At 38.9% G+C, this 17,828-nt stretch overlaps 1 protein-coding gene across 2 annotated transcripts in view; it reads left to right on the top strand.

Moving 5' to 3' along the window:
• Positions 1–17,828, top strand: part of TRPC4 (transient receptor potential cation channel subfamily C member 4) — a 205,492-nt gene that overhangs the window by 133,169 nt on the left and 54,495 nt on the right. For both annotated transcript variants that reach the window (XM_006065973.4, XM_006065971.4), the window contains exon 4: positions 16,403–16,739. In XM_006065973.4, coding sequence (XP_006066035.1) covers positions 16,403–16,739 — 337 coding nt within the window. The remainder of the gene's footprint in view (positions 1–16,402; positions 16,740–17,828) is intronic.

Below are 17,828 nucleotides of genomic sequence, written 5' to 3'. Positions count from 1 at the left end.
AAGATTACTGCTATCTATCTTCAGAACTCAGTGACCATTTTAAGGTTTTTTTTTAATTTCAAAAGATATCTACTAGTCTATGGTTTGAAAAACACTAGACCTTTGTTGGGCTTCCCTGATAGCTCAGCTGGTAAAGAATCCACCTGCAATGCAGGAGACCCCAGTTCGATTCCTGGGTTGGGCAGATACCCTGGAGAAGGGATAGGCTACCCACTCCAGGATTCTTGGGCTTAGATGGTAAAGTATCTGCCTGCAATGCAGGAGACCTGTGTTTGATCCCTGGGTTGAGAAGATCCCCTGGAGGAGGGCATGGCAACCCACTCCAATATTCTTGCTGGAGAATCCCCATGGACAGAGGAGCCTGGCGGGCTACAGTCCATGGGGTTGAGAGAAGAGTCAGACACGACTGAGTGACTAAGCATAGTGCACAGCACGCAGACCTGTGTTGTCAATCTCCCTACTACGTGAGGCAGTTAAGCACTTGAAATATAGCTTGTCCAAATGGGAGTAGGATCCAGGTGTCAGATACACCTCAGATTTCAAGACCTATAAAGAAGGTTAGTCATCAGCTAAAGATTTTTCTAACAGAAGGAATAAATAACATGATTGATATGCAGAATGTATCCACTGAATGGTTTATGTGGCTATGAAATAATCACCTGGTATTTATATTTCTAAGCGTATCCTTCTCTGTTATGTGAAAACAAATAACTTTCATACCATTTCATTTTAGAACAAATAATTTCCATACCAAAACTATCAAATGAATTCTACTATAGTTGAAAAATAAGGAGAAGAAAATTTTATAAACTACTTTTTTTTTTTTTTTTTTGTGGTAGGGACAGTAACTAATTTTCTCAAAATCTGGAAGACCTAAATAAGAAGCTCCTTCTAAAACTCCAACTGGCAGCCAAAAGGAGTTTTGTGCATTTTTTAGTTAACTTTATCCTTCGAGCATTGCCTATTAAAACACAGTCACCATCACCACTTATGTTCATGTCTTAATGTGTGAGCTGGGGATCAATGTTTTATGTCAATGTTTACATAAACCAAGAGAATAGAAATCTCATAATCCAGCAAGAGTCAAAAATTAGTAATTAATTTGTCACGGAATTGAAGTAAGTAGTTACTTTTCCATAGATCATGATCATGTTTATTTACTAAGAAAATAATTTTCTTCCTAATTCTTAGAACAGAATAGTAAAGCCAGTTATATACTGTGCTATAGACCTTTGACTTCCTTTAGAAGGAATGTCATATTATTTGCCCTTTTTTCTTTAGCATTCAGCCCCATGTTTAGACTCAGCCTCTCCTTCCATGCTACATGGCAGCAATGGAAACCATAAAATAATAGACGCAATCTTGAAAGCAGTAGACACAGTCTTCCTATTGTTGCCATTCACAGATTTACTCATTCATTCTAAAAATACATCTTAAGAATCTTCTTGGTACCAGAAACTCTGCAAAACACTCTGTAGATACAGAAATAAATAGTATCAAATTGGCATTGGGGTACACAGAGATAAATATACCAATTTCTATTTGATATAGAGTTAATTATAATATCATGTATTATCATTGATGCTGATATAAAAGTATAGAGAGGAAATCCACTATTATGAAGAATGCTCCTTGGATCACTTTTTCAAAATAAAACCTGGCCGGAGAAGAAGATGGGGTGATGATTAGAGTGGTTGAATGACGGGGAGGCAGGGTTTAAAACAGGAGATTTCTGGAGCTTGAATGTGTATCTGAAAGGAGGAAAAGTGAATGATGAAAAAGGATGTAATTTTTTATTTCCTAGTTGCTTCACAAAGTTTTGCCTTCTTCACTTATTTAGTAATTCTATAATGATTATTAATTATCAGTAATATTATTTTTCAATGTTAATTTATACTATATACTCTTCACAAGGACAAGAAATTTGTATTTGGGCACTTATCTGACATCTTTCCAATGTTACTGACAGATCTTTGGGATATTTTGAATTCTCTTCAACTCTGGGTATTAGGCAGTGTCTGGACTCTGACCTTTAGTACCAGCAGATATTGTCACCTCTTAGATAATGAATAAATGTTCCAGATCTTCAACTCAAAAATATTCCCAATCTTTAAACATCTAGGTACTTTTTGAGGCCAAGACTGCAGTGACACTGTGAAAAACTGTCTCAAGGGAGACTCCCCACATTTCCCTGCTGGGCATTTTCTGCCTCCACAGTGTCCTGGACTAGAAAATTTTGCCTTGGACTTCACTCCAGTTGGAAGAGGACATTTCCTTCTCTGGACAAACTTGTAACTTACACAGCATTAAGAATATTGTGCTAAAGATGAAGTCATGAGACTGTCAGTCTCAAGAAATTAAGCCATAAAGGTTTCTTTCCTCATAGCTCAGTTGGTAAAGAATCCCTGTGCAGTGCAGGAGACCTCAGTTCAATTCTTGGGTCAGGAAGATCTGCGGAAGAAGGGATAGGCTACCCACTCCAATATTTCTGGGCTTCCCTTGTGGCTCAGCTGATAAAGAATCTGCCTGCAATGTGGGAGACCTGGGTTCAATCCCTGGGTTGGGAAGATCCCCTGGAGAAGGGAAGACCACCCACTCTAGTATTCTGGCCTGGAGAATTCCATGAACAGAGTAACCTGGTGGCTACAGTCCATGGAATCACAAAGAGTTGGACACGACTGAGCAACTTTCACTTTCACTTTGCTAAATGAGAAACCTATCTTCAGTGTGCTGAGAAGGTTGAGACTACTTGGATGCTATTTATTTATAAGGAGAGAAAAAAAGGAGTTTCTTCGTCATTTGGAGGGACTTTAACTTTCTACTAACTAAATAAATGAGGTCCTAATATTAGTACTTTTGATTTAAATATTATGCTTTGTATAACCTTACTCACTGTTTTTAAATTCTGGAAATGGGTATGAAAACATTCCTGTCTTGAATTTCTATTGTGACATTTGAATTCTTTTGGGATTAGGGAATAAGTTGCCTAACAGAAGTGTCCGGAAGAGGTGTCAGTCTTACTGAATTTAGTATAAGTTCATACTGTTTTCAGCTTTCAACAGTGTTTTAAGTAAAGTAAAATTATCCTGACAGAAATATAAGTAAATATTTTGACTACCTTCCTCATCTGTATGATGTACCAAAAATTACATTATAAATGTTTGGAGGTGGTTAAATAGTTTCTCACAGTTGGCAATAATATGTCTAGTTGATATGAAGCAGATAGGTTCTGCTTGCTATCAAATGGACTTTCCACCTCTATGGAAGAATTTTACAAGGAATTCTTGAGCAGTTGTAAACGTACTCATAGCTTTCATTTATTTCCACTGAAAAGTCTAGGTACAAAAATGAGGCATTTGGTATAATTATCATCATCTTTATTATTTCCAGGACTGTAACTCTATTTACTAACAAGTATGGAAAATTCTCAAGTCTGTTTGAACCAGGAAATCTAATCACTGTTATAAGATAGAGAGGACTCGAGTACTGAAGGTTGGAAACATTCTGACTGCTCGCCCTTCCTTCTCCCAGAGTCAGTCTAGACCAGGAAACTTGGACACAGACGGCATGGTGGAAAGAACCCAGGGTGGAAAGGCACGGTTCCTTCAGTTCTGAGACTCAAATCTCTGTCATTTGCTATCTTTTGTCATTTCCTAAGTGCGAATATCATGGCATCTGGTCCCATCACTTCATGGGAAATAGATGGGGAAATGGTGGAAATAGTGTCAGACTTTATTTTTGGGGGGCTCCAAAATCACTGCAGATGGTGATTGCAGCCATGAAATTAAAAGACGCTTACTCCTTGGAAGAAAAGTTATGACCAACCTAGACAGCATATTCAAAAGCAGAGACATTACTTTTCCAACAAAGGTCCATCTAGTCAAGGCTATGGTTTTTCCAGTGGTCATGGATGGATGTGAAAGTTGGACTGTGAAGAAAGCTGATCGCCAAAGAATTGATGCTTTTGAACTGTGCTGTTGGAGAAAACTCTTGAGAGTCCCTTGAACTGCAAGGAGATCCAACCAGTCCATTCTGAAGGAGATCAGTCCTGGATGTTCTTTGGAAGGACTGATGCTGAAGCTGAAACTCCAATACTTTGGCTACCTCATGCGAGGAGTTGACTCATTGGAAAAGACTCTGATGCTGGGAGGGATTGGGGGCAGGAGGAGAAGGGGACAACAGAGGATGAAATGGCTGGATGGCATCACCGACTTGATGGACGTGAGTCTCAGTGAACTCCGGGAGTTGGTGATGGACAGGGAGGCCTGGCGTGCTGTGATTCATGGGGTCACAAAGAGTTGGACACGACTAAGCAACTGAACTGAACTGAACTGAAATGCAAATGAAAGATTAAGGTGAATCCAATTAGCTGTCATTGTGTATGAATTCTTTTCATCTCATAAACAGGCCCTTGCTAGTTAGATATAAGTATGAATATATAGGGCTTCCCAGGAGGCACTACTGGTAAAGAACCCACCTGCCAATGCAGGAGACAGAAGACAACTAGGATTTGGTCCCTGGGTTGGCAAGATCCCCTGGAAGAGGAAATGGCAACCCACTCCAGTATTATTGCCTGGAGAATCCCCTGGACAGAGAGGCCTGATAGGTTACAGTCCATAGGGTCTCAAAGAGACAAAACTGAAGTGACGTAATGCACACACAGACACACACACATAAATATATAAATATAAAAACACTAGAGGGACATCTTGGTTCTGCTGCTGGGAAAGTAGATGTGCAATTTTGGACATGCCCACATTCACAGACGGACTAGGAGTTGTAGGATGACCATCCATAGGACCACCTGAATTGTACTGTGGCAGCATCGGTGAGGGGAGGTTGGAATGGATACTGGTGCTCGCATAGGAAACGTTCACATCTTGTGATAGTTAAAGATAACTACTGAAAATCTTTTAGAGACAATCCCCAATTTACAAACAGATTGTATTACAAAAGCTTACAACTGATGCAATGAAATTTGGGGATATATTTACTTCTGGGAACAGAATGATAGTAGGTTCTGAGAATTCCAAGTCAAAATATGAGATTTGCTTTAACCTATCCTATATGTTGTGGTAAATGTTCATGATAGGAGAATAAAACTTTGAATCTACTTTTAAAGTGCTTCACTTTTGTATGAGTAGTGAAGAATAAACATCCTCTGTATAGAGATTAAAATGCTTCTTAAAACTTTGTAGTTTGTACATATGCATTTTTTTTTTTTTTTTTTTTTTTGCATTTTTAACATCAATATTTTCTTGCATAAAAGTCCAACGTTGCCATTTCTTCCCAATGTTTGGACATCATGGATAGCTTTGTAGTTAAGAAAATGAGTTTGTTGAGGTTGGTTTGTCTTTTTTCTTTACAATTTTCATCAGACATGCATACTTCTGATTACACAAAAGAGCAAGGTATAGAAAAGAGTATCATTATTATATTTTTTATTTTTTTAATATAAATTTATTTATTTTAATTGAAGGCTAATTACTTTATTGTATTGGTTTTGCCATGCATCAAAGTGAATCCGCCACAGGTGTAGAAGTGTTCCCCATCGTGAACCCCCCTCCCACCTCCCTCCCCATACCATCCCTCTGGGTCATCCCAGTGCACCAGCCCCAAGCACCTTGTATCATGCATTGAACCTGGACTGGTGACTCGTTTCACATATTATCTTTTTTAAAGCAATATTAAGAAGATCAGTACCCTGAAGACTACATTTACCACTTCAAGTCTTTATCTCTCTTTCATTGAACTCATGGAATTGAATTATATTTCTCTGAAATATATTTCCTTGGCAACTTCTTGAAATATTCTGCCTCTCTACTCCTTGTAAAGATGTATTTTCCAAGAACAACTTGATTTTCAATGGCTTCTAAGCACTGACATGTAACCTAGACCAAAGCATTTTCTTATCCTATATTCAAGCAGCACCATGGATCTCCTAGGGAGCAGCCTGGACTAATTAATGTTATATTCAGAAGAAAGAGAAGCAGCTAATTTTGTAATTTTTGGAAAGAAGCATATACAGTGCCCTTCTTAATATTGAGGCTAATGATTTCAACCAGGCTTTGCTGGGGAACTTACATGAGTGGTTAGTGCTTAATTAAATGGACTCACAAGTCCTGAGCTATGTTCAGCATTTAATTCAATTGAGTAAATGTTCATTGACATTGTGGGACCAGGCACTGGTGCGAAGGATCAAGTGATGAAAAATGACAGACCCTTCTCAAGTAGCTCACTGCAGCCCATAATTAAAATGCAGGAGATATGAGGAGTAAGTGTGATTGTAAGTGTATACTCAAGGAACAATATGAGTACTGAGAAAAAGAGTTGACTGTAAGAATAATCAGGTGAATGAAGCTGAGCTGAAAGACCCATGAGGAATTCACTGTGAAGAAATAGGACATGGATAATATTAGGCAAAATATCAGCATATATTGCTACTAAAACAGGAAGAAAGGTACAGACATGATCAGAGCACTCTGAAGAGTTTGAATGTGTGCCTACAGTATAAATATGCAAGAATGGAGGAAAGCAGCCTTATGGCAAAGGAGCTCAGGGCCTGGCAGGCTTTATATGAACCTGAAACATTTTCCTGGAGACTGTGAAATGACAGTATAGACTTTTAATAGAGAAAGAGACACAGTTCAATTTGCATTTTGCGAGGCCCATCATCTCAGGAGAATGGTACATAGGTTAGATGGAGAAAGAACTCAGAAGCTAATAGGTTTTAGCAAAAAGTAGACCACTTTTTTTTCCTAGTGTAAGCCTGAAATAATGATATCTGATGTTATGATAGTATCTCATGAGGATAGCGCGAAGCATGCATGCTGTTGTGTCTGACTCTTTGCGACCTTATGAACTGTATGGAGCCCGCCAGGCTCCTCTGTCCATGGAATTTTCCAGGCAAGAATACTGGAATGGGTCCCATTTCCTACTCCAGGGGAATCTTCTCAACCCAGGGACCAAACCCGCATCCCTTGCACCTCCTGCATTGGCAGGTGGATTCTTTACCACTGAGTCACCTGCGAAGCCCTTATGGCATAATGGTTTGACCTCCATACACCATGAAATGATGCTCACAGTTAGTTTAGGGAACATCAGTCATCTCAAATAGATACAAAATTAAGAAATAGAAAAGATTTTTGTGATAAGAACTCTTAGGATTTACCCCTTACCATTGTTTGTTCATATATGACATACAGCCATATGAATTATATTTATCACATTGTACATTACAGCCTGGATACACCACATTTTGTTTATCCATCCACTGGTTGATGAAAATTTGAATTATTCTTATTTGGGGCTATTAAAAAACAAAGCTACTGTGATACTTGAGTACTAGTATTTGTGTGGCCATACGTCTTCCTTTCTCTTGGAGAAATGCCTGGTATTGAAATAAACCAATCGTATGGTAATGTATGTTTTTTATTTTTTAATGAACTGTTTTCCAAACTGTTTTCCAAAGTTGTTGACCATTTGTATTTTTATGGCCAGTGTATGAGAGCTCCATTTTCTCCAAATTTCTATCAACGCATATCATGGTAATTTTTTTTTTCCTAAGAAATAGTTGGTCTTGAAATTATGTGGAAAGGGATAGAAAAGGGAAAAGAAGAGTGACTATAGCCTTTCGTGTCAAAAGAACAAATAGTACTCATTCCCATCATGTCACTTTTTTCCCTCCTGGATTCTTGGAAGATAATAGAGCACAGTTTAGTCCCCAATAAGCTAATAGTTTAGTCTCCAGGAGACTAAGAAGGGACCACTCTTTCTGAGCTGTTGCTTATCTGTGCAGAAACTGTCAGTGGCTCATCAGAGTGGAAAACCAGCCCGTTGACAGCTGGCCAAGATCAGGACCTAACTTCTGTTTTCCATTCGACCATTCTCACCTATGATTCACCTACATGATTCAACAGGTAAATGGTGGTCCCTTCATAACTGTATAATTTTTTGCCTCCACATCTCCCTTCATTTTTATGAAAACATCTAGGTAGCCAGCTAGAAATGACTGGCAGTTTTTCCTCTGTTTTCCAAGATAGCTTAAAACAGTTCTTCATGGGCATCCTGACGAGGCTGCCGGTGAATAGAGGTGGAATTTCTACTGACCTCTGCCCTTTGTGATTTCCAGAGAATTAACAATATCTATTGATTCTGCCTTCCCACTACCAAAACCTCATTTTGTTTGTTTGTCAAGTTCAATAATTTAATGTACTCAATGTTGGGTTTATCACCTCCCACCTTATTTCCTTTGTCTCTGCATTTTCATCTTCCCGCTATTGCCCACTCATCAGCCCAGCTCAGTTGCCAAACCAATTTTGAATTTCAGCCCAGAAATGATTTAAGAAGTTCAATCCTGCCCCCGCCTCACCAGCACTGTCAGATGGAATGTCACTGTCGTCTTCCCTTCTGGATGTGTAGACTTCAGAAGTGGTGCCCTAGGAATAATGTTCTCAGTTAGTCACTGAATTCCAATCTGCAAACCTGAATTTGACATGCATGTGCAAAGCAAGTTATCAGGTGATCTGATGACTGCAGAGATTTTTTTGAACTTGACAGAGTCAGGAGGTTGTTGACCAGTGTCCTGTGGGGGATACAGCTTGAAGTTTATCAGTCTTCTTGACTAATCTCAGGCTTCTTAGCCAATGTCTTCCCAGATATAATTAAGCCTTCATTGACGTTCTTATTTTTTTTAAATGAAGCTGATAAAAATTAAATTAGTCAACTAGTTATTTTATTGGCATTCCCTGTGCTCGAATTAGGGGCTTCCCAGATGGCCCTGGTGGTAAAGAACCCACCTGCCAATACAGGAGATGTAAGAGACGTGGGTTCAATCCATGGTTGGGACGATCCCCTGGAGGAGGACATGGCAACCCACTCCAGTGTTCTTCCCTGGAGAAGCCCATGGATAGAGGAGCTTGGCGGGCTAGGGTTCATAGGGTCACAAAGAGCTGGACACAACAAAGCAACAGCCTGCCTGCGTGCATGCTTTAATTATGATCTTGTGAGTATAAGTTTTGTATAGAACTCTTTTTTTAAAGTTCTTATTTTGTCATTCATTAAACTTAGTTTATATAATATGAGCACATATAAAAATTGGCATAATTTCAATACTCTGTAATACAATGAAAGTGAATAAATATCATATATTTGTGTATAAGACTATAAGTGATTGTACAGTCATCTCTCGTGTTACTGTCCTCAGCCGCCACTGAGCAGCAAGGACCTAGACTGGAGATGTTTCAGTAAACATTTTTGTCTGTATCCTAAGCTATGGCTGAAATATCCTTTTCTACTCTATCTCTAGCATATTCATCATTGAATATAACCTTCTAGAACATGAGGTCGCTCATCTGAACACACTTATCTCCATCCTCTAGATTTTAACATGATATTCTCTAAATCTGAACTAAAATTATCCACCTACCAAGCTGTGCCTATCAAAATTCATTGCCCCACTTTATGCAACTACTATTTTGTTTCTTTGATGCTTTTTAAACCTTGCATAGTATCCTGGAGTTAGCCCAACCAGGTTACCTCCAAGGAAACACAGCCAATCTGCAAAACAATCTTTCTTTCACATATTTCCATCTTCTTACTCTTCTGCTCTCTCAACTCAACCTAAATAGTTTATTTAATTTTTATCATTCGTGTAAAATATGAATCAAATTATGAAACATCTGGATCAGGAAAACAAAGACTTATCACCAAACTTCAGATTATTAGAAACTAGATGTCAGGTTATATCAAGGAAGCAAGGAGGGCCTCGAAGAGCTCAAAAGTAGATTTTTGGGGTCATCTGTTCAGTTTAGTTCAGTTGCTCAGTCATATCCGACTCTTTGCCACCCCATGGACTGCAGCACACCAGGCTTCCCTGTCCATCACAAACTCCCAGAGTTTACTCAAACTGATGCCATCCAACCATCTCATCCTCTGTCATCCCCTTCTCTTCCTGCCTTCAATCTTTCCCAGCATCAGGGTCTTTTCTAATGAGTCAGTTCTTCGCATCAGGTGGCCAGAATATTGGAGTTTCAGCTTCAGCATCATCCTTCCAATGAATATTCAGGACTGATTTCCTTTAGGATGGACTGGTTGGATCTCCTTGTAGTCCAAGGGACTCTCAAGAGTCTTCTCCAGCACCACAATTCAAAAGCATCAGTTCTTCAGTGCTCAGCTTTCTTTATAGTCCAGCTCTCACATTCATACATGACTACTGAAAAAACAAAAGCTTTGACTAGATGGACCTTTGTTGGCAAAGTAATGTCTCTGCTTTTTAGTATGCTCTCTAGGTTGGTCATAACATTTTTTTCAAGGAGCAAGCGTCTTTTAATTTCATGGATGCAGGTCATCTGTAAATGAAATTAAATCTGTAGCCACAGTGGTACAAGAGAAAAAAGATCATACCACCTGACTTTAACCCATGCACTATTGCATTTTTAATAAATCTTTTGAAAACTGCCCCCCCCCCATAATTCTACCTATTATCTCAGGCTTGACTAATCAATTCTACCTCTGTTCTTCAATTTCCCCTATTTCATGTTAGACATAATTCCTCCTATGCATTCAATCTCTTTTCTCACAAGTCATATGATGCTCTGTATTAAGTTACCCAGTCACATGGTCAGTCCCCATCATATTTTGAGATCCTAGAAGACAGATGTATCTGGTTCTTAAAGATCTTGGTCCTTTCCCACTTGTCTAGCCAATGTCCAACTCATAGATGATGCATAATATGGTTGACTCAAACTAGGGAGGACCAGGTGAAAAGGATGCTTTGAATAATGAAGTAGGAGGGTGATTAGTTATGAACATCCTTGGGGAGACTAGAGAATTGTTTTAATTAGGAACACAACTCAAGCTATCTCTAGAAAAAGAGGAAGACTCAGACAGTTAAGGGTCATCGGCAGTTATGAAGGGAATAAAAGCCAGAAGTAAAAGAAAGAAAGGGTTTTCAAGTATCGAGAAAATAATTTCCTGAAGCTTTCTGCCTACAAAGCATTCTTAAGCCTTGTTATCAACTTTACAAAATGAGTTGTCAAAAAATATTCCTGGGCAGAAGAAATAAAACATTCCTCTCCACGGAGGAAATAAAACTCCAAAGGATATAGATTATCTGTGAAATTCTAAGAAATAAATTGTAAGACCCAGGGGAAACTGACATGTACATGAATTTGTGAGACTTTTAAATCCTTACATAAATTGCTGTAATTCATTCAACACCAAAGTTTCAACTCTCTTTATAATTGTCCAACAGCCAGTTGAAACTCTCATGTAGCTACCTGACTGAGTTAAGATGCATTAAGCTGCCAGGTTGGTTGTTTCCAGAATCTAGATCTTGCTTGTTAGGAGAATTGGGTCAGTGTCTGAACTTTGGACACAATATTTTAAAATGAAAAAATATGTTGAAAAACCAAAAAAGATGAAGAAAAAAATAAATAGCAAATCTGATGCATAGTTATTTTAATTATCAGAGCTCTATTAATTTTTGAATTTGTTTCTATTTATTTTGTCCATACTCAATTAATATTTTAATTTCTCTCCAATAATAGTGAGATTTCTTGGTTGTTTGGGTTTCTGTGTGTTTGTTTTTCTGTGAAGCTTTGTCTTCTTTCTCTCATCATTTTTCATTTGTTTTCTTTTTGGCTTGTGGTGTTTTAGTATTTTGAGTAGTTGTTTTTATTCTTTTAGCCACAGGCTATTTTTGGGGGAGTGGGATGCACTGTGCCTTGCATCATCTGGGATCTTAGTTCCCTGACCAGGGATGGAACCTCTGCTCGTTGCAGTGGAAGTGCAGAGTCTTAACCACTGGACAAACAAGGAAGTCCCTTGTAGAGTTGTTGTTAAATCATTGATACTGGAATTCACTTTATTTGTAAAAATAAGGTAAGATCAGTAATCTTCACAGTTTCTTCAATATTTAAAATACCATGATTCAACAATTTTATAAATAATCATGAGATTAGGAGTTTTTTTAACTTTCTTCTTAAGTTATAGGAAGAGAGGGATAGGAGATATTTTCTTTTTTAATGTGTCTTTTATAAATTCATGGCACAAATATGAATATCTATCATGTTTTAATATGAATTTTAACGTGATAGAATTGCTTAAGACTTGGCCAACAACTGTAGAGTGAGAAGGGGTTGTAACGTTGTGGGTTTCAAAAACACCCTACTACCCCCAGCCCCGGGATGGTGCTGAGAGGTTGGTTCCCATTACTCCCTGTGCAGGAGAGAGATGGAGTAGAGGAGGAGGATCTGTACACTCTGGGCAGGCAATGCGAGGGTCCACCTGGAGAGGCTTTGCTGGACTGGACCAATGGCAGGTGTCACAGGGATGGAGTGGCCACCTCTAAGAGTGTCCTTCAAATGGGTTGGCGTAATGCTGTGATGCTAAGTCACTTCAGTTATATCTGACTCTTTGTGACCCTTTGGACCAAAGCCTACCAGAGTCCTCTGTCCCTGGGATTTCCCAGGCAAGAATACTGGAGTGGGTTGTTGTGCCCTCCTCCAGGGGATCTTCGCCACCCAGGGATTGAACCCCAGTCTATTATGTCTCCTGCACTGACAGGCAGGTTCTTTACCACTAGCGCCACTTGGGCTGTAAAGCTGAGTAGTTTCAAATAACCCAAGGAAACCAAGAGTCAAGGGGGTGGGGAAAAAGAGAGAAAGACAGGAAGGAGGGGACAAAGAAAAAGTGCAAAGAAGGAAGCATCTGGGAAGGAAGCAAAGAACAGAAGGAAAGAAGGAAGAAAGGGGTATGGGGACACGTGAGATAAATGATAGCTTTCAATCCACTTAGCAACTAAATACAGTGAAAATTTTTGTGATATAAAATTTTAATTCTCTTAATATTTACGTTGGTAACACTTTTCATGGAAAAGTCTATTAATAAGTGGGGTGTAATTTGGAAAATCCTAGTGTAGACATGCAACAAACAAGTGTAGAAGAAAGAGGGTGTCAGATCATTATGAGAATATTTAGATTTACAGAGATTCTTAGGAATACTTCTGTGGTTGTTTCAATCCTAAAATTAGAACAGATTTGTAGCCAAATACATCCACATCTTGGGAAACGTGGATTACACACACTCACTCCTACTCTTCTGATATTGTCCTGTCTCTGTTCTTTACCTCTCTGTAAACCTCACTGCATCGGTGTTTAGTAAAAAACTGAGCACACTATTCATTTACTAAGCACAGATATGTACTTTCCAATAATTAAAGAAACAGATCTTTTAAGAAGAAGCACTAGTAACGATTAAGGCTAATCCAGCGCCTGACAATGACAGGTGTTCTATTAAAAATTAAATGATTTGCGTTTTCTAGGTAATTTAACATGGTCTGTTTTTATGTATTAGGCAATGAAGTATTTATCTAAGCAAACCTTAAATGCTCCCAATAAAGTTATTTTGCTCAATTGCCCTGGGGTGTCTCATGTTCTAATGAAATTTGGGCCAAAAAGGGAAGAGTATGTGAGTCCTAGAATTCACCAGACCCTGTTAAACAAAGTACATATCTTTCTTTTACTTTTTATGCCTGTATGACATGTGTTGTTCATGCTTAATCCCTTATGTGTTCCTTCAATTTCTGAGAATTAATGAGGTTATAGCAACTGTTCATTATATCTTGCATTTTTCTATAGGTTTCACTAACTCCCTTCTATCATTTTCAACTGTGTTAAATTCTAATGAAGAACACTGTAGAAAATAGTTTATATGAGAAAATAGTTGGTAGACGATGCTTTGTTTATAAAACGCTGACATGAAGGATTATGCGTGTGTATTGGGGTTGGGGGAAGAGAAACTAACCCAAAGTGATACTTGTTAATGACCTATATCTCTGTTTGCCAGTCCTCTGCAGATATTCAAATAAAGCTCTACTTGACTTTCAAACACTTGACTTTGACCCAAATAATCAACAAGGAATGTGTTGTTGTTCAGTCACTAAGTCATGTCCGACTCTTCAACCCCATTGACTGCAGCACGCCAGGTTCCTCTGTCCTTCACCATCTCCCGGAGTTTGCTATAATCCATGTCCATTGAGTCAGTGATATTATCTAATCATCTCACCCTCTGCCACCCCCTTCTCCTTTTGCCTTCAATCTTTTCCAGCATCAGAGTCTTTTCCAATGAGTCAACTCTTTGCATGAGGTGGCCAAAGTACTGGGGTTTCAGCTTTAGCATCATTCCTTCCAAAGAAATCCCAGGGCTGATCTTCAGAATGGACTGGTTGGATCTCCTTGCAGTCCAAGGGACTCTCAAGAGTCTTCTCCAACACCACAGTTCAAAAGCATCAATTCTTCCACGTTCAGCCTTCTTTATGGTCCAACTCTCATATCCATATATAACTACTAGAAAAATCATAGTTTGGCTATATGAAACTTTTTCAACAAAGTAATGTCTCTATTTTTTAACATGCTGTCTAGGTTTATCATAGCTTTTTTTCCCAAGGAGCAAGCATCTTTTAATTTCATGGCTTCAGTTACTGGCTGCCGTCATTTTGGAGCCCAAGAAAATAAAATCTGTCGCTGCTTCCACTTCTCCCTCTGTTTGCCATGAAGTGATGGGACTGGATGCCATTATCTTAGTTTTTAAGCCAGCTAATTCATGGGTTAACAGAAGTTATTTTTGGATTATAACATTTAACTTTACTAATTATGGAGCTTGAAGCTTACAAAATAGTGAAAAGAGTCCTAGCATGTCAGTCTTGAAGAAATGCACTTTTATTTTTTTAGCTGTATTTGCTGAATGTATTATTATATATTTAATTCAATTTATATACATGTTGCTTTACCCACTATATACTTTGCTGAACCCTATAGCTAAGAAAAAAATGAAGAGAGACAATTGCGTGAGAACTCATTTCGCATCCAGCCTATATTGCACATCTCAACTACTGAATCAGTCACCCTATCTCTCACTTTCAAACAGCTTTTGGTTTATGATCATCAAGCCACTTTCTGAGTATCTAATGGCTGTTTACTTGCTTGCCATTAGAGAAGAGTAAGTCAGGGTCAAGTAAAGTTCTCCTAAAGGAGATTAATGAAGTCCAAGAGTGAAGAAGAAAAGTAAGAGACATTGGGGAAGAGGAGAGTCCTATGAAAGGGTCAGGTGTTCACTTTGCTTCTAGGGTGTGTCTAATTTTTTATTCCAACAGAACTTTCTTGAGTCCCTTGCAAGGAACTAAAGCTTTTACTACCATCCAGAGTGGACTTCCCAGGTGGTGCTAGTGGTAAAGAGCCCACCTGCCAATGCAGGATGAATAAGAGACATGGGTTAGATTCCTGGTTTGGGAAGATCCTTGGAGGAGGGCATGGCAACCCACTCCAGTATTCTTGCCTGGAGAATCCTAGGCAAGGACAGGCAAGGACAGAGGAGCCTGGCAAGCTACTGTCCATAGGGAGTGCCCACAGAGCATCCTTTAAACATGCTGAACACTTTCTCACAAGCATCTCTGCTCTTTCTCCCACCATGCCTTGCCTTCCCCTTTCTTCTCTGCTTATACAAATTTTCCCATAGACCCCTGGAAAGGATTTCTGGAAGAAAAAATTTCCTCTGAATTTATATAATGCTTAGCTGTCAGTCTCAGTGAGAAAGATAGCGTGCAGAAAAAGAGATCCTGCATATTTCATCATTTACTATTAATACATATGTAACCTTCGTGAATACATTTTCAGACCTCTTATAACCCCCTCTATCTTCATCATTAAAATAGAGTGAGATTTATGTAAAAACATGTTGGCAGGATAAAAGCGATGTCATGTTTGGGGAATGTTTTGTGTGTGGTAATTGATTGTACTTAGGTTAGGTGTTTGCTTAATTTCCTCCCAATTCAGCTATGATGATTTACATCCTGGTCATCTAATACGCTTTCCTATATGATTTTCTTATTGCCTCAACCTAATTAAAAGTATATTCACTTTTTATTATAAGACAGTAGTGTTCAGTATAGAAAATACTGAAAATACACCAATGAGGGAAAAAATGGGGGAAAAAAGTATAAAGTCATAACCAGAAAATAATCACCAAAGCAAGAGATTACCACTAAATAACATTTTTTACTTTATGTCATATATATATGACAATTCTTACATAGGCATCTTTATACACAGTTTTGTTCAGTTATCCTATGGATATTATTAGTCCTCGGCTGTATTTTTGCTTCCTGAGATATAGCCATAGTATCTTGACCCTTGTGGTGTCTGGCTAAGCACACAGCACTTGGCCTTGGGTATAAAATTTTCAGTAAGTGAACTTTGTCCACAGAATGGCTTAAAGCCCTTTATGATGGTGTAAGTATACAATTGTTTAGAACAGACCTGGTAACTTGACTGGTTTCCTGCCAATGGGTTGGAGCCCTGCCCCTAACCCGGACTCTCCCTTTTTCCTTTCCTTTTCCCTGTAGTTCGTGGCTCAGCCCAACTGTCAACAACTGCTGGCGTCTCGCTGGTACGACGAGTTCCCCGGCTGGAGGAGACGACACTGGGCCGTGAAGATGGTGACGTGTTTCATAGTAGGACTCCTTTTCCCCGTCTTCTCTGTGTGCTACCTTATAGCTCCCAAAAGCCCCCTCGGACTCTTCATCCGAAAGCCATTTATCAAGTTCATCTGCCACACAGCGTCCTATTTGACTTTTCTGTTCCTGCTCCTGCTTGCCTCTCAGCACATCGACAGGTCAGACTTGAACAGGCAAGGTCCACCACCAACCATCGTCGAGTGGATGATATTACCGTGGGTCCTGGGTAAATGTGATACTATAGAAAACTATAATGCAAACGTGTTGCTACCATAGAATTGTGTTGCTCAGAAAAGAATATTCATTATAGTTGGGGACGCGGGTATGTTTAAAACAGGTTCCAACCATTGTAGCGCCAAGGTCTAATCCCCAAAGCTAAAGGAAGATTTCACAAGCTGTGATGGACCTGCCTCCAAATGCCACCTATGAAACATAACTTTAGGTTTGAGAATTATAGATTTTAATAGTTATGAAACCTGAAGTGACTGATTCTCTGGGTTGTTTTGGAGGTTATTTTTTTTTGCGGGGGGAAGATGTTTGTCTTTTGGTGGCTCAGCTGGTAAAGAATCCGCCTGCAATGTGGGAGACCTGGGTTCAATCCCTGGGTTGAGAAGATCCCCTGGAGAAGGGAGTCTTCTAAAGACTTTCAAAATGTCTCATTAAATAATCATTTTAATGTTTTAATTTTCTTAACAAATTTGTTGTTGCTGTTTAGTCAGAAAGTCGTGTCCAGCTCTTTTGTGACCCCATGGATTGTAGCCTACCAGGTTCCTCTGTCCATGGGATTTCCCAGGCAAGAATACTGGAGTGGGTTGCCATTTCCTTCTCCAGGGGAACTTCCTGATCCAGGGATTGAACCTGAGTCTCCTGCATTGGCAGGTGGATTCTTTACTGCTGAGCCACCTGGGAAGTCCTCTTAACAAATACGCCTTCTAAAAGTACAAATCACTCTGAAGAATTAGTGTGAACTGTACATAAAGGAACCATAACCGTTTTTAAAAATCCACCCCTTTAAGTTTATCTTTGAAACTACATAGTAAATCAGAATAATAGGAAATTAAACAATAGGACATCTTCCTATCTCTGTTCTTTCCAAAAGAAAGAAATTGGTTTTGGATCTGCAACAAATCATGGTAAGGTAGAAAACTTCAAAAACAAAAACCTTGTTTTCCTTTCCTCCTGTTATGGTAGCCATGGTTAAAATTTTAATTTTAATTATTCCTCCTTCTCCTACTGTGTTTTGCTGAGAAATTGCATTTTGTCAGTTTAGCTCATCATTTTAAACCTCTCTGGTAGCATATCCATGTCAGCACTA

Source organism: Bubalus bubalis, chromosome 13 (genome assembly GCF_019923935.1).
Source record: "Bubalus bubalis isolate 160015118507 breed Murrah chromosome 13, NDDB_SH_1, whole genome shotgun sequence".
Taxonomy (NCBI): domain Eukaryota; kingdom Metazoa; phylum Chordata; class Mammalia; order Artiodactyla; family Bovidae; genus Bubalus; species Bubalus bubalis.
The sequence above is the reverse complement of the archived record's forward strand: the minus strand, read 5'-3'. Positions and strand labels throughout refer to the sequence as shown.